The sequence below is a fragment of the Rissa tridactyla genome, chromosome 1 (assembly GCF_028500815.1).
Source record: "Rissa tridactyla isolate bRisTri1 chromosome 1, bRisTri1.patW.cur.20221130, whole genome shotgun sequence".
Taxonomy (NCBI): domain Eukaryota; kingdom Metazoa; phylum Chordata; class Aves; order Charadriiformes; family Laridae; genus Rissa; species Rissa tridactyla.
In genome coordinates this window covers 162,084,983-162,106,545 of record NC_071466.1, presented here as the reverse complement: position 1 = coordinate 162,106,545, position 21,563 = coordinate 162,084,983, and the positions used below count along the sequence as shown (strand labels likewise).

Genomic DNA, 21,563 nt, shown 5'->3' with positions numbered 1-21,563 from the left:
CAGTGTGAGGTTGATGGTTGGCCTCCATGATCTTAAGGGTCCCTTCCAACCTAGATGATTCCGTGACTCTGTGATTCTATGACTCCAGTTCTGAGCCCTGCGGGAAAAGTGACCCAAATCACGGGACTCCCCGCACCCTCTCCTCGGACGGGCCCCACACCTCCCACCCCACGGCCGCCGCCGCCGCTGCTCCTCCGCCCGCACAACGGACACCCCGCCCACCGTTAACGGCCAAGGGCTCGCGCCGGCCTTCCCCACCGTTAACCGTCTGCGCGTGCGCAGCGCGGGGCGGGGAAAAGCCCGTCCCCGCTCCCCAGGGCACGCGAGCAGACCGCGCGCATGCGCAGAAAGCCCTCAGCCAGGCGTAGGGGTGAGGGCGCTTCCGCACGGAAGATCCCATTCGGTCGGATCGTAGGAAGGACGTGGAGGGTTCTCTCCCTCCACCCTTTCCTCGTCCTTCTCTCCCTCCCTCTCACTTGTCTTTTCCCTCCTTGGTGCTGCTGCGCACCCTCTGCATAGCTCGTAGCCAGTAACTCTATTAGTTTCTGCCCTGTCCCCCGTGGGTTAATTTCGGCTCTGTGGTACGGTCCCCTACTTTCTACCCAATAATAAACCGGCTCCCGATAACGTACTTAGTTGCTGGGCAGAAACTACACCCTCGTCCGCCGTAACACCACGGCGCCACCCGCTGAGCGCTCTGCCCCGCCTTAGCGCCCAGAAGGGGCGGGGGAGGTCGGGTTTGACTGACAGGACGTTTGGTGGGCGGGAAAAGACAAGAGAACCAATAAGAATTCCGCGTTGGCATTGATGAGCAGAGCTCACAGCCAACCGAGCTGGGAGGGCGGTCGTTCGCACCCCGAAGTAGGCGGGGCGTTCGGTTGCTAGGGCCGCGCTGTTGCTAGGGCCGCGGCAGAGCGCCGTGGCGGCGGCGGGCCAGGAGGGCAGCGGCTGTCGCCGCCTTCCCCGGGCCGGGGCGATGGTGAAGCTCGCTGCCAAGTGCCTCCTGGCAGGTGAGTCCGGCCCGTCCGGTCCCATCCGCCCCGCTGGTGGTAGGGGCCTAGAGCGGGCTTCGTGGGGTGGGGCGAGGCCGGCAGTGGGGCGGCGCTGGGACGCCTGGGCCCCCTCAGTGAGGGGGAGGCCCGGGCGGGTGGTGGCGGTGGGCCGCGCTGGGAGACGGCCTGGCTTCTCTCAGCCTCTCGTCGAGGGGTTGCCCCGATGGAGAAGAGGTGGGGAAGGCAGTGACAGGAGAGAGGTGGGGACCTCGGGTCCCTCGGGACGGGAACGGTGAGGAAAAAAGAAAGAAAGGAAGAAGAAAAAAGAGTATTTCTACAGTGTGGAAAGGTGGGGTGAAGGTGGGGAAGGTCTGAAAGGAGCAGGGTAGGCAGTTGAATCCTGCCTCATACTCACTTTGTGCTGGAGGAAAAAATCATGGCAGAAATTGGGATGATTCTGAGAGTGTGATGGAAAAGTAGAGCCTCAGCAAAGAGTTGAAAGACGAAGCACGTGCACTTCACAGAAGCATCTTTTTCCCTAAGGAAACTGGAGGTTAACCTGAAAAAAAAGTGAGGTGAAGACACTGGTTTATTTAGTCAGGATGGATTATGGAGGTGTTGAAAGTAAGTGCATCTGACTGTTAACACTGTGGGAAGAAAACTTTTTTTCCCTCCTTCTGCATTGAAGCTCTGTGCATCCTCAGCCTGAAGCACAAATCCATAAAACCTTTGCATGCAGACAACGCCCCAGTTTAACTCTTTGCTCCAAACCTGTTTTCTTTCATCCGGAATAAAATTTTTGCTTTTTTTGAACCTCAGAAGCAGCTAACCATCAACTTGCGCAAAGCTAGGTCTGATCTTTGGTAAATGCAAAAGAATTAATCTCCCTCATGCCTCTGTTGATAGTTACTGTGAACAGCATGTGTATCTTGCCTGTCTTCTAGATTTGAAACTTACACATCATTTCCAATTTGGCAGTTTCCAGGTCCCAATATGTAGGCTTTGCTTATGTCTTCCAAGTTTTGTTTAGTGTTACCAAAGGCCAATTCCATGACCGTTTTAAATTCACATAGGTTTTCTTTGGATGACCCAGTTATGTGTTTAATTCTAATTGGGTCTGGAGCTGCCTTTTCAATTCTGTTCACAACACAAACAACAGGAAGGACTTGTCCCATATGTAGTGCTCCTAAGTACTACAATAATATCCATATATTATTAAAAATAATAAATTGATGAAGTAGACCAGGCAAAATAAATTCTCTCCTGCAGAAGATACCAATATAGTGAAAGAGACATAAGAGATGAGTAACCACAACAACCTAAAGGGAACAAGAAAAAGCAATTACATAGGCAGGAGCAAAAACATCAGAAATGGAACAGGGAACTCTTGTGTATCTAAGGAAATGGTTATGAAGAATAGAGTGGCTCCCAGCATTGGGAGCTGCACCAAGGTCAAAGAGAACAACAGGGGAAAAGGCCTTTTATTAGCCAAAGAGAGACTATTAACTTGACAATAGAAAGCGATTCCTGTATTATCTCAAGGGCAATTTACAGACACACAGTAAAAGATATTGTTGTTTGAGCTTACTATAGAGGCATTATGAAAAGGTTTTCATTGTAGAAAGGCAGTTGGCAGTATCAGGCATTTTAGAGACAAACTACAGATTCTGGCAGAATAACAGAAATATGGATGGAATAAATACTGTGGGATGCAGTACTGGCAGATGAGACCAAACTAAATGAAAAGGGCAAGGAAACTTATTTTGAGACAGTGTAGTGATGTAATGGGCTAAGAGGATGGCAAAGAATAAGAAGAGGGAAAGAACAACTGGGGCTGTCAAATTGAAGAAAGGCAACACATTAGTTAAGAATTTGCAGTGGATGATGCCTGCGCAATTTGGAGCAATGTATGCATCTCTATCTCATTTTACAAAGACGGATCTAATTGTCTATTGAAATACAGAATAGCTTCCACTCGGAACAGAGTGTTGTCTTCCACACAAGCTTGAACTGATCAGGGAACAAACAAGCTGACTTACCAGATTTTCCTGTCTAAATATTATGAGCCCAACTCAGCTCAAAGTAAGCAAGCATGCTGAAAATGTTTAAACAAGGACTACTTTTGGTTAATGCGTCTAGGAGCAGTTGTCACTATCCAAAACACCCTTTCTCCTCTATAATGTTATGTTAGCAGATCACTTTACCAATTTCCTTTAAAACACCATCTAGGAAGCTGTAATAGGATAAAAATATACCCCTTTCAGGGTTTATTTATTAATAACATAACATAAAAGACTTGCATTCCAGGCCTGGCTGTCATGAGTTTTCCTCAAAGGGTAAAGCTAGACCCACTGAGGTATTTAATTCCCGGTTCCTGTCCTTTGAACTATCCAGGCTAGTGACACAGTATGTGAAGAGAGGATAAGCCCTTTGGGAACATTAAGTCTTTGTTTTGCAAGGATTATGATATTTTTCATGGAGTGATATGGGCATATGTGAATTCTGCAGTTCTCTGCCATTGCTTTGGATCTTACGGAATTTTGTAACAGCAGGCCAAAGCAGGCAGCTGCCAGGTTTTCCCAGTGTTGTGCAAGCCATTCCAGAAAACCTTGGCTCTAGAAGAGCAAAAACTAAAGCCCCTTGGTTTTCCTTCCTTGTAGGGATGAATCAGCAGGTCCTTTCTCTCCAGTCAAGTGACATTTACTTCCGTTATGCCCAGGATGCAACTAATGAGCCACCAGCAGCACTGAGTCAGCAAGAGTTGCTCTCTTAGCAGGGTCAGCAAGAAGAGTTCATCAAAGAATGTTACCAGCTTAAGCAGATTTGTAGTGTATAAGTGACCTGTCTCTTCCCTAAACTCACTATATAACAAGGATTTGAATCTGAGGAAATGGGTAATCTAAGGAGAGGAAATAGCCGCCTATGCAGCCCAGTCTCCCTTATCACATTGTGTTTTTCTCTACATGATAACGTATCTAGGAAATTTTAATTCTTAGGTAAAGGCTATAGGGTAGACATGAATTTTAGGACAAAGAGCAGTTCCATCCTGATCTGGGGGACCTTTACTGTCATTCATAGAGCAGAAATCTGATGTCAGCACCAGTATGCATAATGGCAATATTAATTTCCTCATGTGGGTATTACCTTTTAGATTGTTTTGTGCTTCTTATGACAGTTATCTTTCCTGTATTCAGAGTTATAGCATCCAAGCTCTTATGGCATGTGATAGTAACAGAACTGAGGGAAAATAAGATTCTCTAAATGAAACAAAAATCTTTTGTGTTTTCGGTTTTGCAGGAGATCCAGCTGTGGGGAAGAGTGCTTTAGCCCAGATGTTCCGCAATGATGGGGCTCATTTTCAGAAGAACTACACGCTGGTAAGCATACAACAGGCCCAAGCTGCTACCCAACATTTTTCTGAGTTGCATGAGAAAACTAAGAAAGTCTAGAATAATAAATAACAGGATTTTAAGTTGAGGCAATCAAGGTGGGGTCTTACAGGGTTTTCTTTCTCTTATACCCTATATTCTGAAGAGAAACCATTTGCTATTCTTTAAGACTTTACATTATGTGGGTGCTGGTTTTGAAACTTAATGCAGAGTAATTTAGTTAATTTTATAATTTTCCTGCTGAACCAATGTTTTTACAAGCTTTTGTGGTGTTAGAGAGCTTCCCCCTTTAGGGAGTGCTCTATGAAAAAACATTGCTGAAGGAGAAAGCTTTTAATTCCAACTATTAAATGTGCGTGTGGACAGTGTGCTTATCGCTATGCAAACATGAAGATGTGCTGCATAGCCCCAAGATAATTATAATCTACAGAAACTGTTCCCAGATGAAGAGGATACAGTTTGCAGTCTTTCAGTGTGAGAATCAATGATGATGACTAATCAGAAGCAGGATAAAAGTAAAAGTAAATATAAGTAAAGTAAGAAAAGGAAAATATGAGTGTGTAGAAAAAAACCCTTAAAATATGTTTATTCATTGAAATAAAGATGGAAACCAGAAGTTAAGGATAGAAATAGAACAAACAAACAAGCTACAAAGCAGAATGAGATAAAAGGTGGAAGAGGCACAAATAACCTCAGTCCCATATGTTAGCTGATTACACGGTTGGTGCAAAACGTTCTAAGGCGTGCTTTAGAGCAGCGATGTGATAGTGAGCATAGCCCTGCAGATTTCAGCTAATACTCTTAGCTGTGTATAAGCAGGTCGCTGGATGTTATTCTCCATTTTTTCCCCCATCGGAGCAAATCTATGTGGCTTTGACATGTAGGTGGGAGTACGTTACCAGAGCTGAGGAGTTCCCAGCAGTCTGTGTTTGATGGGATTATAATGATTCACAAGAATTGCCTCAATCCAATGCATAGTTGGTATGCAGTTGGACAGGCTCGTAAAAACTCGTCTGATTCTTGTTTTCCTGATTCTTCTTGACAGACAACGGGCATAGAACTGTTGGTGAAGGCTGTATCGGTTCCAGAGACAAGTGATAGTGTGGTGAGTTTTTCTGTGACATAAATTGGGTCAGAAAGAGACATCCAGAGCTCAAGCCTCCCTTCAGTCTCATTTCGGTGGAAGGTAGCTCTGCATGTTCATAAGACCATTAAGTTGCATTAAGGAAATGAGGCTGATCATGTACAATTGCTGATACTCTAGGGTTAGTTTAATCTTAAAAATGTAAGTTTTACATAGTTGTATCCAACGTGACATCTGAAACCAAAGCTGTTGCCAGCTTTGTTAGAATTCTGTTCCGTCCTTTAGGGCACACAGTTTTGGTTCATGTTTCATAGAACTATGGAAGCTGGAACTTATCTGTTATTTTTCCTTAATGCCCTATACTCCCACTAGTGGAATGTGGACCACATGTATAATTTTTTATAAATAGTGCAGGCTACTGTCCCACTCCACATATTCTGTTTCCGGTAGGGATGGAAACTAGACTTGGGGCCTTGGAGATAACCCTTTTATTGGTTGTACATGAAAAATAGCTGTTTCTTTTCTCATACTATCTGAACTGGAGTATTCTCAGTGCAGGGAATTTGTCCCATAGGAACGTGACACTGCCGTACTGAACAAAATGCAAGAGTTACAAGTTCCAGTATTTACTTTGAAAAACTTACCCTACACTGCATTTTTCCTGGCAAGAGCCTTCTTTCTGCTTCCGCTTTCAGGAATTCTTCATTTTTGACTCTGCAGGAAAAGATCTATTTTCTGAAATGCTGGAGAAACTGGTAAGTCTTATGTAACTGTCCTCTTCTTCCAAAGAAGTGCTTTTGCTTTGAAGATCTGAACTCCCCAGTCTGGCAGATGTAGCAAACTTTGTCTTTAGTGTAAATGGGAGCAATTGCCTCAGTTGCCAATGCATCCTGTTCTACCTCTCTGAAACTTGTAGAAGTACTAGAAGAAATACTTTCCAGAGGAAAGAAGGCAGATAGATAGTCATTCAGTTTTCTTACAAAAGAAATAGGGATATTTCACCAAGAATTGCTGAGTGCCATTGGTTAAAGTTATTTTTATTTCTTAGAAAAACATCTATTTTGCTGCTGCTTCAACAGTGGGGTTTTTTTGTTATAGTGACGTATTTGATCCAACAAGACTTATTCTTGTCCTTGAGCATAATACTGCCCTTGGGTTTTTTTCCTTCATGCATTTGTGTCCTTACCTGTACAGTTCTTTGTTGTGTTATGTCATTTTGAGAAGTAGAATCAATTAATTGATGTGAGGTTTCATAAGATGGCTGAGACAACCTAATGGGTCATTGCTCTACAAGAGGCGATTCCACTTTTGCCCTTGCACTAGATCTGGTTTGCGAGGGACCCCTCTAGAAGCTGGCTCAGCTTCTCAAATTGGAAGAAAACCTTTCTACATTTTTCTCTAGGATTAATTTTGCGCTGATTCAGTATGAAGAATCAGCTTCCCCAGGGATAAGATGAGTGCCAGAGCCAATACTAGTAAAGGAGCAGGACCGTGGAGACAGAAATGGGGAAAGAGAGCAAGACCACCTCTCCCAGTGCCAGCTACCCATTTAGTCAGCTCAAGTGCAATGTGAAACCTCAGCCAGGGCATAGGATTCCTGTATGTTAGGCTTTTTATTTTTGTCTTAGCATCTGTGTTTGCCGTGTTTTTCAGGCTGGCCATTGACCACATCAGTTTCATTAGAGCTGACAATGTTCCTTTCTTGCTGTGCAGTGGGAGCAACCCAACGTACTGTGCCTTGTGTATGATGTCACTAATGAGCAGTCTTTCAACAACTGTGCCAAGTGGTTGGAGAAGCTGAGGGCTCAAGCAGTTGGAGTGCACATCCCAGGTAAGAAATGGGTGAGATTCATGTAATCTGCTGCCCTCTTGTATGATAGCAGTTGTTCCCATTGAGATGTGGCATACAGCATTTATTTTAAGCCAGGGGCAGGCATGGCTTCCTCCAACTCGTTTGCTTTTTATCACAAAGCGGATAAAGCACAAATATGTTTCCTTTGTGGAATCTTTTCTAGGTAGTTGTAGACTGTTCTCCACGCCTCCAACTTTTTCAGCTACTTCCACAAATGTTCCAGCATTTATTGCTAAAAAGTCAGCATTTCTGGGTTGTTGTTTTTTTCTTTGTTTCATGTTTTTTTTCTGTAGGTGTCTTAGTGGGGAATAAAACAGACCTTGTTGGTCGTCGAGTTGTGAAGCAGAAACAAGCACAGGAGTGGGCTGAGAAACATGGCCTGGAATACTGCGAGATGTCAGTGGTGAGTATCTGCTCCTTTTACCGTCTGTGGAAGTGGCTGTTTGTAAAGTTGTCTTCTCTTTCAGGTAAAGAAAGATAAATGCAGGGGGACTCTTCCACTTGTTTGTCATCTAACTCACCCTCAGTTTTAATCTGTCTTTTGTGAAGCAGTTAGAGCAGATATAGTCAAATGCTTATTCCATCTGTCGTTCACAACTTTCTTATTTCTTTACAGAAAGAGATGAAAAATTTTGAGGCTCCTTTTCACATCCTGGCAAAGTCATTCCACCAACTGTACAAAGAGAAAGTGGAAACTTTTCACTCACTAGCTTGAGGGCCGTGACTGGAATGACTTATTTATCCTCTAAGCTTCTCCAAGTGTCCAGAATCCTGCAGGACAGAATACAGAGAGAAGAAAAAAGATGAGCTATTTGCTTCTTCATGGTCATCTTCTGGTAATTCAAAATAAACTAGAAATAAGCAAGTGGAAAGACACTCTTACGAAGCTGCTACCTCAGCATTCCTTTCATGTCCTCTGCCTTGGTTCTCTGCTCACTGAAAGTCTGCTAGGTTGGAGGAGGCGGGGAGTAAAAGGGGAGGTCAGAATGGAAATTGCCAGCTCTCTGCTTTGATATTGTCTTGTCTCTTGTTTGAACAGACTTCCTGCTGCTACAAGCAAGGATTTAGAGGTTTGGGGAAGGAGAGAGGAAGCTGACAGGATTTGTTTTAATTTAAGCAACCCATCCTTGATACATATGTTGCAGGGCAGGACCGATTTGGCCCTGCTGCTAGAAATGCATTTTCAGTACAAGGCCTATGCCCTAAAATCAACACATGGAGACTGAGATGTGTGGGGACTGAGCTGGATTTAGGTGTGTTTCTAGGAGTGCCCAAGAGATTGAGCATTGTTTGAGCACTGATTGAGGCCTGTTTTAGCAGTATTACTCTTATCAGTTGTAGGACTGATATGCTGGTGTCCAGTATGTGTTTCTGACTTCTAGAATCTGTTTTTTTTCTTCAGCGTGGCTCACTTTCACTGCCTGGTAGGAACTGTCTTGCACCTGTACCGCTGTCACTTGGTAATGCAGTGCCCTCTGCTGGTCCCAGGTCACAAGATTTCTCAAGAAGCTACCTCTCTTGAAGCAAGCAGGACTTCCTATGGGCACATCTAAATTGCCTTATCGGCAAAATGGGGTCAGATAGCAAGAATACGTCTTATTCTAAAGATGAGTCCAAAATTTAAAACAAATTATCCTTTCTTCTTTATGTCTTTGTCATCTTAAGTGTTTTTGTGTCATTTTTCTTTTTGTCAGCTGAATTTGGCAATACCGTGTTCTCATTAGGTTCAGTTCTCAATCCCTTACTAGAATCAGAGTCGTCTTTGTTGTTGAACTGTCCCTGCTTGTCCTTGAGTTTCAGATTAAAAACCACAATTCTGATGTCACTAGTGGAAATAGGACCAAGGAAATGAAAGACAGTCTGTCTAAGTTACTCTGACTCAGCCCTGCCTGCTTAGAAGTTTCGTATCAGAAAGGGTAAAAGCCTGGAGAGAACTGCTCTTTTATGTGGAGTACTGATGTTGTGGGCATGAGAGTCTATTTGCTAATGTAGTATATGAAAGCATCCGTGGTAAGGTAGTGCCTTGTCACTGACCCTAACACCAAGGAGTTCAAAACCATAACCTTTCTCTTCTCCCAGATTATGTTAGCCTTTCTTGGGCAAGGGGAGATGAATTTTGTAGAGAGTGAGCGCTGAATGATTTTACAAGCAGGCTTTTCAGGAATCTGTCTTTCAAGACTTTTACATGTGCATTTTATAACCATTTTTATGCCCAATGCTAAGACAAGTATATTGGATTAAACGTAAGAAATATGGCTGCAGATGTTGTAGCAGAGTTTATGAAGCACTTCAAGAATCTGGAGAAGCATCTGGGCTCATTTCACCAGCAACAGTTTGTTGAGGCTGGGAATTAGCTAGGGAGCATGAATACCAGGTAAAGAGGTTAAGTAAAGTAGGAGCTCAGCCCGTAAGAAAAGAAAATGAATAGATTCTTTTGCTAGAAGCCACCTCAAAAAAATGACAGAACCAGCTGGGAGAGCTCTTGGTTCCTCCAAAGAAGGAAGGACTCCTCCATGGGCTTAGGGTAACCAGAAGACTCACTCTTTTTTTAATTGGATTAGCGTTACTGGCATTTGTATCTTACATGGGTGGTCTTGTTAATCCTGGGGAGTGTCTGTTGATTTACATGGGCTGAGTAGAGTCTTGCCTGCAGGTGCTAGTACCTCTGACTATTAAGAATAAAAGTTATTTTGGATGCTGTGCTGATCTCGTTAAAGAATTGAAGAAGGTTTGTTTTGATTTAGTAACTCATTTCCGCCTGGTTCTATTGATGATGCAATTACAACACAAGACAGATACTTTTTCATATTGAAAACAGCATGCCAGGTGTGTATGCCACCTGTGACGTGGTATATAGGGGGGACGAATGCCTTTGGAATGAGTGATAAAATGAATCCTATGCAATGTCTAACCAGGGAGTTCAATCTCCCTGCACCAGAAGGACCTCCCATAACTTCAAATAAACAGCCTAAAAGCACCAGTCAGATGAAGATTGGTGAACGCTGTTTTATTAAATGAATGCAAAAGCTGGAGGATCTCATTAAGGGAATGCTGGCAGTGGTGATTTGTGATTTATAGGGAAGCTGCTTTTGAGAGGTTAGTGAAGAAAAATGCATCCCATGCAGGGAAAGATATATTGCCTGAGAGAGGAAATGTATGATCTAATTAGCTAGCAGTAGGGAATCACCCACTGCCCGTTTCCATCTTTCCACAGGCCATGACTAGAATTAGAAAAGAGGTTGTGTCTAAAGCATGTTGTCCAACTTGCTTTTTACAGGACTATCTCAACCACTAATGTAGACACAATTTCATGTCCTTCAAAATGGTGTGTTTGACAATAACCATCTCAGTCATTCCAAATGCATTTTAAAAGCATAATATGTTGTCCTTCCTGGCTAATGTACTATATAGTACCAGCATGATGCAAGTGATGCTTGTTGCTATTTTCCTAGCTTATTTGTGACCTTGTTGTAGAGGCTAGTAGTGAAGAGTGGATAGAGAACATGTGAGCCAGATACAGGAAAGCGGTGGAAAATAGTTTTGTGTCTGTGTGATGGAGTTTAGGGTAGTGAGAAGGTGAGCTGCACAAGCAGGATGAGTAAGAATCTGAAACCATTATTAAGTTTCTCTTACTGCGTTCAGTAACCGTTGCAGTCATGTCTGTAGGGTGAGGTTGCATGTTTGCTGCTTAGAGCCTTAGCATCACTCTGGATTACAAACACGGTGGAGAACAGTGGGAGGAAGACAGAAAGCCTGTCTGCTGACCAGGAAGCTTGTTGTCTTCTTACAGCTCCCCTACTTTGTCCAGCTGTGCGGTGCTGCAGGTGCTCAGCAGGGGTGTTTACAACGCACAAGAGACCCAGCTCAACCAGAACTGAAATTTCAAAAGAAGGGGGAGGAAACAAACAGGCCTTTAACCATGCTTAAGAGATACATACTCCTTCTTTTTCCTGCTTGCTTGTTTGATCAGACAAAACCATTCTTCCCTCCTTGGAGTCCCTCCTTACTTTTCGTTTGGTCCTCATGGTTCTGCTGCATAGAATCCCTGTTATACTTGTGCCCTGCTTTACTTAGCTTGATACATCACCAGCTGATTTTTTTTTTTTATCCTTCTAATTTCTGCATTATCTATTCCCAAGGCTGCAAGACATTTCTTCTTAGAGAGATTAATAGACGAAAGAAAACAAAAGTGGAATTTTTAGTCAAATTGTCTTGGAAGAAAGAACCTTAAGAAGCTGACTGACATTCTGAAATTTTACTGGGAGTTCATTTGTGTACAGTCGTCATATTAAAGATGCTTTAATGGTTTTGTTTTGTCTTGCCAGACATATTCTACTGTGGAGTGAAATGCAGGATGTAAAATTCCAGAAAGATCAGGTTTTATTGTGGGAGTTAATAGGAGTTTCAAAGCTGATCATACTGTGATAAGATCTGTTCAGTCTTAACAATGGAGTGGTCACTGCTGTTCATAATAAAGCATTAAATATACTGAAATGGGCCTGTCAGAACAGTTTTTTTTCTAGAGACTTGTTCATTTTAGAGACTTAAAACTTAAGAAAGGACATCTTTCAGAAAGCTGATCTGATAAATGACACCATTTGGACCAGGGTTATTTCTGATATAACTACAGTGACTTAAAGGGCTGGATTTAGTCTTTTATGCCAATTGGACTCCCCTGGGTAAGCTTCATTTCTTTACCCGCTATACATCTTGGACCGATCTGACCTGATAGCAAAAGACACATGATGTTGTTGAAAATGAAATACTGCCTTGGGGCAGAAGGATAAACTGTGTGGCCTCCTGAGGTCCTCCCAGCAATACTTTCTATAATTCTATTAGATTAAGTGGGGAAAGAAGTAGCGTGGAAAGCACAAAACAGGCTAAGTCATAAACTAGCAATTAAACTGGGAGCTGGGCTGGGCTACAGCAGAAAACGTACAATCTATCCCAATTAAGGGCTGTATCTCAAGAGAAACCAGGAGCCTGACGCAGGTGCTGACAGCAGGGAAAACACTGCATTTCTGTTCTGTAGGCAGCAACTGCTTTCTACTGGTGCACAGATCCATGGGGGTCCATATCTCGCTCAAGACTATGCTCAGCTTTTAATAATTACTCTATCTATGATGTTCAGGTGGCAACGGCTTGCAGTTGTTGTCTCATCTGCTCGTATAAAGCCATCAGTGTGACGGCAGATTATCTGCTGGAGCAGGAAGACATTCTATTCTTGACACCATTCATGATGGGACCTCTCTCCCCCCATGCATTCTCAGTCCTTCTTTTCCTTCTCATATCCACTTTTGATGTAGAATATCCACCTCTGCTTGTTCTTAGCAAGTAATTTTTCCATCTTGCAGATGGAACTCCATGGAAGCTGGGGTTAAGGGACTTCTAGGACCTTCTGCAGCAGAGGTGGAGTCTGAGCAGAAGCTCTTCAAGGGCCACGTTGGCCCCCACAATGTCTCTTAGCCTAAGGGCGCATCATCTCTCTTCTTCTCACATCCTATTTCCTCCTGCTGTCATCTTGCCTGGAGAACAATGTCTTCTGTGCTAGTTGCCCTTGGCTCTGTTGACCTGGAACAACAATGCTTGGGGGAGGGAGAAAGAAGAGCGCTACTCAATCTCTGGTCTTTTCAGGCCTCTTTAGGTGCTGCGACTCCCTGTTGAAGTCATCCGAGAGATAGGGATGTTGCTCAGTCTAGAGTGTAATTTCCTGGCAGGAGACCCCCAGCTGAGTCCTGACAGCCTCCTCTTGGCTCTTCAGATCTTGCTGCAGCGTAACTTTTGCAAACACTGGCTGTTCTCATTCTGACTTGGAGTTTTGTTGGTTGGTTCGTTTGGTTTTTGTTTTTTTTCACTCCTTGGGGGTCTTTCTCTCATTCTTCTGTCACAGCTTCACATATTTCCTCCCCTAGAGCTGTTTGTCAAGAGAAGCCTGGAATTGCTCTCTTTCCTGGTCTCTGAGATCAAATCCAAATCTGGCAATGTTTAAAAGGGAAATGTGACAGACCCTACATGTCAAGCCAGGGTCAGGGATGGGGTCAGTTTGATGAGTTTCCCTCCAGCCAGATATGCATCAATTGGAGAAATGTGGAGCCTGTAATCTTCCTGCAGAAGTACTGGAAAAATACACAATATGAGGGCTTCAAGTTTGGAACTGTAAGCAGAAAGGTATAAAGGCAGAAATGACTAGCTGCTGTGTCCCAAACGGGGGAAATGCAGGAGCAGCAGGAGAACAGGAATGTGTAGGAAAGAGTGGGGTCTATATCCCTTCATGAAGAGCCCAAAGGGTTTGCTGAGGCAGGGTGGGAGTTAGGGGTGGGAAGACCTAAGGCTTTTCCTGGCTTGTAGAATGATGTATGGAAATGAAGTGGGAGGAAAAGTAATTTTTGCAAGAGCTATTGAGGGAAAATGAGGATACAGGGTAGAGCTGGATGACACTGCAGGTGGGAGGGCAGGTGGTAAGATTAAATAAATCTGAAGAGAGATTTTCAGGGCCAAGATCAGTTTGGAGAATTCAGAGCCATGGTGAGGAAGGTCAATGGTAGCCATCAGTTTAGGTTCAGGATGTAGAGCCGGCATTAGTACAAGGCAAGTCTGCTTGACAGGGTTGATGCTGGGATTTGATAGCGAGAATCCAGAAAGGTAAGTCAAGGAGTAGTGTGGGGAGATAAGAACAGCAAGCTGTCATTCTGTGAGGAGCAGTGGCTGGAAACAGCATATCCAGGTGAGACCAGAAAAAATAGAGTAGGTAAACTAAGGACACTCTTGGACTATCAAGGTGGAAGAGCGTGAAGAGGTATTGGAAATTCAGATTGTGTACAGTTCTTCTGGGGGGATTTTTGAGTGGAGGGAAGTAGACACAATTGTTAACCACACAACTTTGTGTCATTTAAAACACAAATTAGTTCCGGTGCCATCTCTGTTTTCTTTTGCCAGAAAGTGGGGTGATCTATTTGCTTATTTTTTTTTATTTTTTTGGGTGGCAGGGGGAGGGACACGACAACGCACAAACTTGTGCCTAATTGTGCTGCAGCATCCTGAATACTTATGTTCATCCATTCAGGGAATGGAAAGAGAACCTGCACCTCACCTGACCAAGCAGAAGTGCCCACTACAACTCGAGCATTGACATCTCCGAACAAAAACTTCACAATCAGTTCATACAGCAGAAGGTCTCCCCAGACTATCAATATTTTACCTCAAAAAATAGCAAAATGCAATGTGTGTGAGGTCAATGTAAAACAGAGAGAAATCACTCAGTTCATGAATAAAATTACCTACAATAAAAAATATCTTCAGCTCTGCATGGGAGGAATCTCTTTTCTGCAGTGGTTTCCCTTCGCTGCTTTTGCTAATATATTCTGATTGCCATGAAGCGTCACTTTCTCTTAGTCTAACAGTTGTGCGTGGCCGTTGTGTGTTATTTCTAGGACTTTGGTTTTGTGATGTTGGGTGGCTTCAGTTTGGGGACTGTGAAACTGGAAGTTTTGGAATTCAGGTTGCAGTTGAAGCATCAGGCATAAAACCAGCTCATAAGGACAGCAGAACAGAGTATCTAGAAGGACATTTTACAAGGTTAAGATAATGCTTTTCAGTGCTATTGTCAGCAGAGAGAGACCAGGCTGCAATGAATGTGAAAACGTTAGTTGGGAAAGGAATGCTGGTGGGTTTGGAAATGGGTAACAAGTGTGGGATTCTTGTAACTGAGGTAAACACAGGGGAAATGACGCTGCAAGACTCTGCATGCAGATGTCTGGGGAGGTAGTGGAGCAGATGAGGAGGAGTGGAGCATTCTTGGGCAACGTCATGGAACTGAGTAAGGGCAGGACGACAGTTCTGGTATGGGCAAAAGCAGAACAATGCAGACTGTCCTCTAGTTTCTGCACCTATTGAGACCTGGGGATATTTCCCTTAAGCGGACTACGTCATTGCTCTTGATGGCCCTCCCAGCTAAGGCTGCCAGTCAGGTGGCTTTCCCTCTCTTCACCAAGACAGAAGTGATCACTGCATGCCATCTCAGTCCACAGCCATTTTGATATCTGACTCCTCTACACTGTCCATGCCTCTTGCCTTTTTCCTCCTGTCTCTGCACGTGGAGGTCTTGTAACTATACATCCCCACAATTCCACTACAGCTCCCATGCTAGCAGCCCTCCCCATTACCTTAAGACTGCTTAGATCCGTCCCCCGCCATGTACTTTTCTTTCTGGGGTTATAAGCTGCTGTCAGAAAAAAAAAAAAAAAAAGCAACACTGGTCTTTCTATCCACTACCACCCTCTTCTACCCCTCTCCTCTCCATCTGGTACTAGGGTAGAGCTTGTGCCTTGTTCAGCTGGCCAGTTCTGGCACGAAACTGGACTGGTATAGGAGCGGGAGAGCTGTGCCCATGTTGGATGTGTGTCTCTGCGCGGGTGAGGGGCATCCGAGGCAGGCACCCTTTCCTCCTTTTATCAGACTGCGCTCATTTATTATACCATCTGTTTTCCCAGTGCTGGAGATGATGCTGGGGATATGTGACTTGGGGCACTCAGGCAGAAACTGGCCTGCACAAGGCCGGCCATGTGTTTGCCTCCTAGCAATGCAGCGGTCAGCAGCAAATTCTTTGCTGCCGCCTCCTCTCAGTATGGGAGAGAGCAAGCGTGGGCCTGGGTGTGTAGGAGACACAAAGAGATGAAATGTGTGAAGCAGCGGGGGAAGAAGGGGTGAGAGAGAGAGAGAGAGACGGGCCGGGGTACATGTGTATCAGCTGGAGAGAACTGTGGGAAGGAGGGACAGATGGGCAGAGTCAGGAAGAAGGAGAGAGGAATGGATTGTAGAGAGGGAAGGACAGAAGAACTGGGGCAGGGGGAGGCAAAGAAATGGACTGGCTGGGGGACAGCAAGAGAAAGGCTGCGAAGGAAGGAAAGACAGGCAGATTTGGCAGGTGTGTGGCGTGGAGATAGATGGATTGTCTGTGGGAGAGATGTGTGTCAGCCAGGTACTACAGTTATAGGTAAGTGGATAACTACAGAGATGGAGATAAGGGGGAAGCGGGGGGAGGGGGTGTTTATATGGGCCTGTGTAAGGGGGAACTGAATGCATGACAGAGAGGAAGAAGAGCCATAAGGAAAGAGGAGAGAGAGAAAGCAGAGGAGCAAAAGAGCAAGGCTAGAGAGGAACCGTGGAGAGGGCAGGAGAAGGCAAGGCAGCCCTTGGAGTGCGATCAAGAACTGGGATCAGGCAGGGGGAGGAAGGGGATTCGTATGAGCAGGAGGGAGACTAGCAGCACTCATGTCTTTGAGGATGAGGTTTTCTTACTGGGACCTGAGAGAGGGTGCAGGGCAGAGATCAGAGCACAACTACCCAGTACTAACCAGCAGCATTTTTACGTGTGCAGGGCTCTCTGCCAGTGCACACAGAGACCCAGTGGACCGGGCAGTGTAAATGCCACTGTGCTAGTCCAGGCTCTTTCCTGCCTGCTGAACTGGGATGCGTACCTGAGCATTTCCAACCTGTGGACTGCCTGTTTCCAGTGTACCTACTTGGCTACTAGGAGCTGTTTAAGATGGCAGCTCAGGCATTTATTTATCCTTTTCTTCCACCTCCTCTTGCCCTTTTCCTCACAGTGTACTCTTAATGGAAAAGGAGACGTGAAAAAGCAGTGCCCAAATTCACGGGCACCTTCTTAATTCTTCTGCCTTGTGTCACAGACAGCACCTTGCTTTGCTGCCTGACTTGACCTCCCCTCCTTCCCCTTGACCATTTCTTTTCTCTTCTGTTCTTTCCTCTGCCCTTTTTCTTCTCCTTCTTTCTCTCTTCCTTCAACTTTCTATAATTCTAAATTTTTACTCTTCCCGGTAACTCCATCCCCCTTTCTCTATTGTGTTCTAGACTCCTAGTTTACATGCCTTCCCTTGTTGCTGCAGTTTATTCCTTCCGGTTGCCCTGTTTCTTTTCTTCTGCTGCTTTTTATCTCTCCCTGATTCCTCTGTCTCCTTCTGCCTGTGCCTGTCTGCCTGCTTGCTCTCACTCACTGTCTGTCTCTCTTGAACTGGGTTGTGAATTCTGTTGGCATCAGAGCGGGACAAACTGTAAAACTGAGGTTCCCGGAGGGCCAGGTTGTGATCATTTTATTTTTACAATGTCCTTGGATGTGTAAAGGTGTTTGTTTGAGGGGGAGGAGCAGTGCAAGTGCTCCATGTGGGAGAAGAGAGAGGAGCGCAGGCCAGAACGAATGAAGCTTATAACTAATATAGGTCAGTTGCAGAGAAGCGTCCCAATGGTCTGAGAAATAGAGAAGTGCTTTGTCGCTTCAGACTGGCTACTGGAAAGATGGCAACTGAATAGTTTTATCCAACAGAATCAAGCAACCTGGAAAAGTGTCCTGTTAAAGAATGCAGTAGTGGTGAGCGTGGGAGGAGGACTAGCTCTGCATAGGGGACTGCTCATCTCCCAGCCACCCCCTTAACCCAGGGAATAACCAGCCTGAGATTCCCTTTTCCTGCTCTGAGCTGTCTCCTGTGCATGTTCCTGTGTCCCTGATATGGAGAGGGGAGCACGGCTGAGATAAACTTCCCTGTGCCCCCCGCCAGACCTGCTCACTGCGTCAAAGCGGACAACAACAGAGCAAACAAACCACAGAAGCACAAGGGAGAACTGTACCCCTACACCCTTGGCAGATGGGCTGGAGTGTTTGGCAAGTCTCTGCTGGGGTTGGCGCTGCCAAGGAGACCCCCATAACCAGCAGAGAGGCATCATCAAGGTCCTGAGCTTGATCTGGTGGAGCTGCATGAGCCAAGTGCACTGCTGGGAGTTGCTTTGCTCTGCAGTAGACTCCTCGCGTCTCATGATTTGCCACCGTATGAGTAAACTCTGCTTTCAGACTGTTCCCAGGAATTTTACAAGTGGTCAGTAGCTGCAGTGAGTGACTGAATGTGGCAAATCCTGATGTGCCTGGCATTTGGACTTGGGACTTCTGATTTCATTTACATTAAGAATTTTGTTGTTATACAAGGTCAAAGTTAATCTGCTAAAATGACATTAAGACATCAAAACAGACATCCACATTTTCAGAGGTATTTGGAGCCTCTACATCTCTGCAAAATCAATGTGAGATGCTGACTGCTCAGCACAACTGAAAATCAGGACAGTTCTTCGATGTCTAAACATGGAGTTAGAAGCCTAAAAAGACGTATGTGTTTTCCTTTCTTTTTAAAATAGGTCTCTATTCCCAGGGCAGAGAATATCACCTCTACAATTTCTATCCATGGCATACTATTCTGTGCATCATCATAATGCTCCAGTCTAGCATCTGACTGGCTTGATCTGATGTGTTTAACCTACTTCCTCTATAGGAATTCACATTGGGGATCCTAAACCATTACAGTGGTAATGTAAAACCAAATCCTAGGAATTCAGATAACAGCTCCTCTGGACACAATACACCAGCTGGCTTTCTCTAAAACCAGGTCCGAAGTACATGTACATCTCATGGGATGTCTCCCCGACTATGTCAGACTACAGAAAAAAAAACCTCTTGAATTAAAATCGGTAGCCTGTTACTGACATCAGTGGGACCTGGTGATTTTGAATTTCCTAAGATTGCCCGCTCACTGAACTCCTGAATAGGTGTTGTGATATGTGCTTCTCTTGATCTGTCCCTCTGAAAAGTCAGAGGGACTGAATAACCTATCCCAGAGACTAACAGTTTCTCTTGTTTTCCTAGGATGCTCCTTCAAGAGTCTCTTTTAACCCTGATTTATTACTGAGCATCAGAGAAATCAAAACTTCAATATTCCTCCCCTGATACCCTAAACTATCTGACAGAAGAAGAGCTAGGGATGTCCTAAAGAAGATCAAAGTGTGTATAGCTGGCTTGCAGAGGGGTTATCTGCCTCAGTACCACCAGACCTAGGAGAGCAAGTCTGCCCCGTACAGGAAGCCCCAGTGATACCTCTGCATCTGCTGAAGACCAGATGGCAAAAGCTCATGTTTGGGCTGGATTGTGTCTTTAAATGATGATTCTGAATAGATGAGGTTGCACAAAATCATCTTCTCTGTCCCCATCTGTGCCCTTTACACTGGAAGAAAGCCTGGTATCACGGAATATCGATCAGTGTCAACATGAACCATCCTTACTGTAGGCCTTACCTTTCCCTCAGCATTTATCATTGTGCTGATGCTTCCACAAAGATTCTGAAAACCTTCAGTTCAGAAAAAAACAAGGCCTCTCTCTTTCTTGCCTTATTCTGTGCAATTCTCTGATTACTGCTATGTTTACATGAAAACAGGCTTTTTTCTTCTTAAAGAACCAAACCACAGCCAATGCACATTTCCTCACAGGATTTTCATAAACCTGTTTGTCAAAAAAGATAACTTTTTTAATTTGTGGATTCTGAAGTTGACCAGGAGAGACCATCCATTCCATAAGAGGCAGATCAGGAACAAGAGTCTATTCTAATTATAGTCAGTGGATGGACGGACAAAGGCTTTATTGGGAGCAAGACAGTCATTTGTGCCCTTATTTCATGCACAATGGGCAGTGAGACCTTTTGCTTCTCTGATCCCTTTTGGAGACCCTTTCCTTGTGCCTTGGCCTTAGAGCAGATTCTGATTATAAAACCGGTGCCATAACCTTTTCACTAACTTTTTGTTTCCTGGAATATGCTCCCAGGGTTGGGTGTATTGTGGATGTCGGTGGGAACTATCTGTGCCTGGTTTTGGGTATGAGTGGGAAGAAAAAAGAGGATTTCCATGAAGGATCTGGGGATACAGCAAAGGAGAAGGAATGGCTGTATGCTTGTGAATAAGTGGGTCTCAAATTGGATTTCTATGCTCTATGGTTTATGCAGGTGCAGAGGCATCTACTTATTTATATACAAAACGGTCCATCATAAAGGTAGCCTAGGATTATAGATCGAGTGTAGAAAAATATGTGCTCTGGAGTGGAAAAGTATGAGGGACAGCATCTGAGTGGGGGTTAGTGTCTTTAGTTTAACATAGTTATGCAAATACACGGGGATGGACATACTTGTGGGAGGGGGAACATTCTCACAACTTATTTTCTCTGCCAGTCTTCTTCAGTAAGTTTGTATGTATATGTATACATAATTGTCACTGAGGATACTTTACCAAATACTGGAATTCCAGCTAGAGTGACTTGTTAGCAGCCTGCCCTCTGTTAGAGCTAATGGGTTGCAGGCATTGATTATTTTTTTTTCGATTCCTATTGATTAGGAGGCTGCTGTACATACAAACCTCAGCACAGCATGCAAAGAGAAAGGGAGACAAAACAGTTCTCATCCCAGCAATTCATCATGGTGGTAAATTCATCCTGGGAATCCCAGTCTTCTCCCACTATCTCTTTCAAGTAAAAAAGGAAGCCTTTCCCTTTTTGAAGAAATCAAGCCACGGGGATCTTGAGGTGACATTTTTGTTTTTCCAGCCATCTTCAAGTAGCAAACATTTCAAAGTTTACCATTCAATGGAAGAAAATGTTGCATGAGAAAAAGGAGTCTTGCATGGAGCGCAGGAGTTCTAGCTTCAAGACACAATCTGGAACAGGTATCTTGGGTATCCATCAGTACCTAACTCATTTATAATAGCACGCAGGTCCCACTAAAATCAGTGCAAATACTTCCACTTTGGTGGGCTTACAATTATCTTCTGAATTTTTCAGTGCCTCTGCGCTTCTGCAAACTAATGAACACGTTACTTTAATAGTGTTATGAGGCTAAGTGAATTGTTTGCGCAACATTTAGCTTGGAAGAAGATATAGGTCAGAAACTGAGGGAGTTATGTATTGCAACCTTATAATCTCATACTTGGTCCCTGCCAGAGTTCCACTCCTGTCTAACACAGGAATTTTTTTATGCACTCTCAGGGCAGCACTAGCACCACTTTTGCATGGAAACCTACTCATTTTAATTGTTAGACCTCTGTGCCCTGTATCTCCCTTCTCCTTTCTTCCCTTCTGGTCACCGTGTTCCGCTGGAGATTACTCTCCTATATATTTGATGTTTAAACTGTCTTTTACGTTAATCCTCAAGTTATATGAACCTGAAGATAAGAAAAGAGGACCACTGAAGATTTCTCCATCTGTATTTATCTCCCTATCTCTATCTCATCTCCATCTCCATCGCTGTCTCTATCTCTATCCCTATCTCCCTATCTCTATCTATAACATCTCCACCTCTGATTCTCTGGCAAAACCACAAATCTTCTTGCCTTAGTTTGCTAGTTAAATTGGTCTAACAAAACCACCAGCA

General features: G+C 44.3%; 1 protein-coding gene across 3 annotated transcripts; it reads left to right on the top strand.

Annotated features, from left to right (window-relative positions):
- Positions 1-891: 891 nt before the first annotated feature.
- On the top strand, positions 892-14,589 carry IFT27 (intraflagellar transport 27). Of its 3 annotated transcripts, none has more exons than XR_008464451.1 (8): positions 892-1,010; positions 4,290-4,369; positions 5,427-5,486; positions 6,161-6,220; positions 7,179-7,296; positions 7,611-7,720; positions 7,934-8,153; positions 14,381-14,589. XR_008464451.1 is itself a non-coding variant. In XM_054188305.1 (7 exons), exons 1-7 carry the CDS (start codon positions 977-979, stop codon positions 8,030-8,032), a joined length of 561 nt encoding a protein of 186 aa, XP_054044280.1. In that variant the 5' UTR covers positions 892-976; the 3' UTR covers positions 8,033-13,569. The 3 variants fall into 3 exon arrangements, 1 of the variants encoding a protein (XP_054044280.1); XR_008464452.1 differs by lacking the exon at positions 14,381-14,589 and adding an exon at positions 8,720-13,569; XM_054188305.1 differs by lacking the exon at positions 14,381-14,589 and having other exon boundaries at positions 7,934-13,569.
- The last annotated feature ends 6,974 nt before the right edge of the window (positions 14,590-21,563 follow it).

Excerpts from the sequence above, each read along its gene's own strand:
- IFT27 (XM_054188305.1), top strand. The coding sequence starts at position 977 with ATGGTGAAGCTCGCTGCCAAGTGCCTCCTGGCAG. Across the intron at positions 1,011-4,289 it reads TGCCAAGTGCCTCCTGGCAG|GAGATCCAGCTGTGGGGAAG; the intron begins GTGAGTCCGGCC and ends TCGGTTTTGCAG. Across the intron at positions 7,297-7,610 it reads AGTTGGAGTGCACATCCCAG|GTGTCTTAGTGGGGAATAAA; the intron begins GTAAGAAATGGG and ends TTTTTTCTGTAG.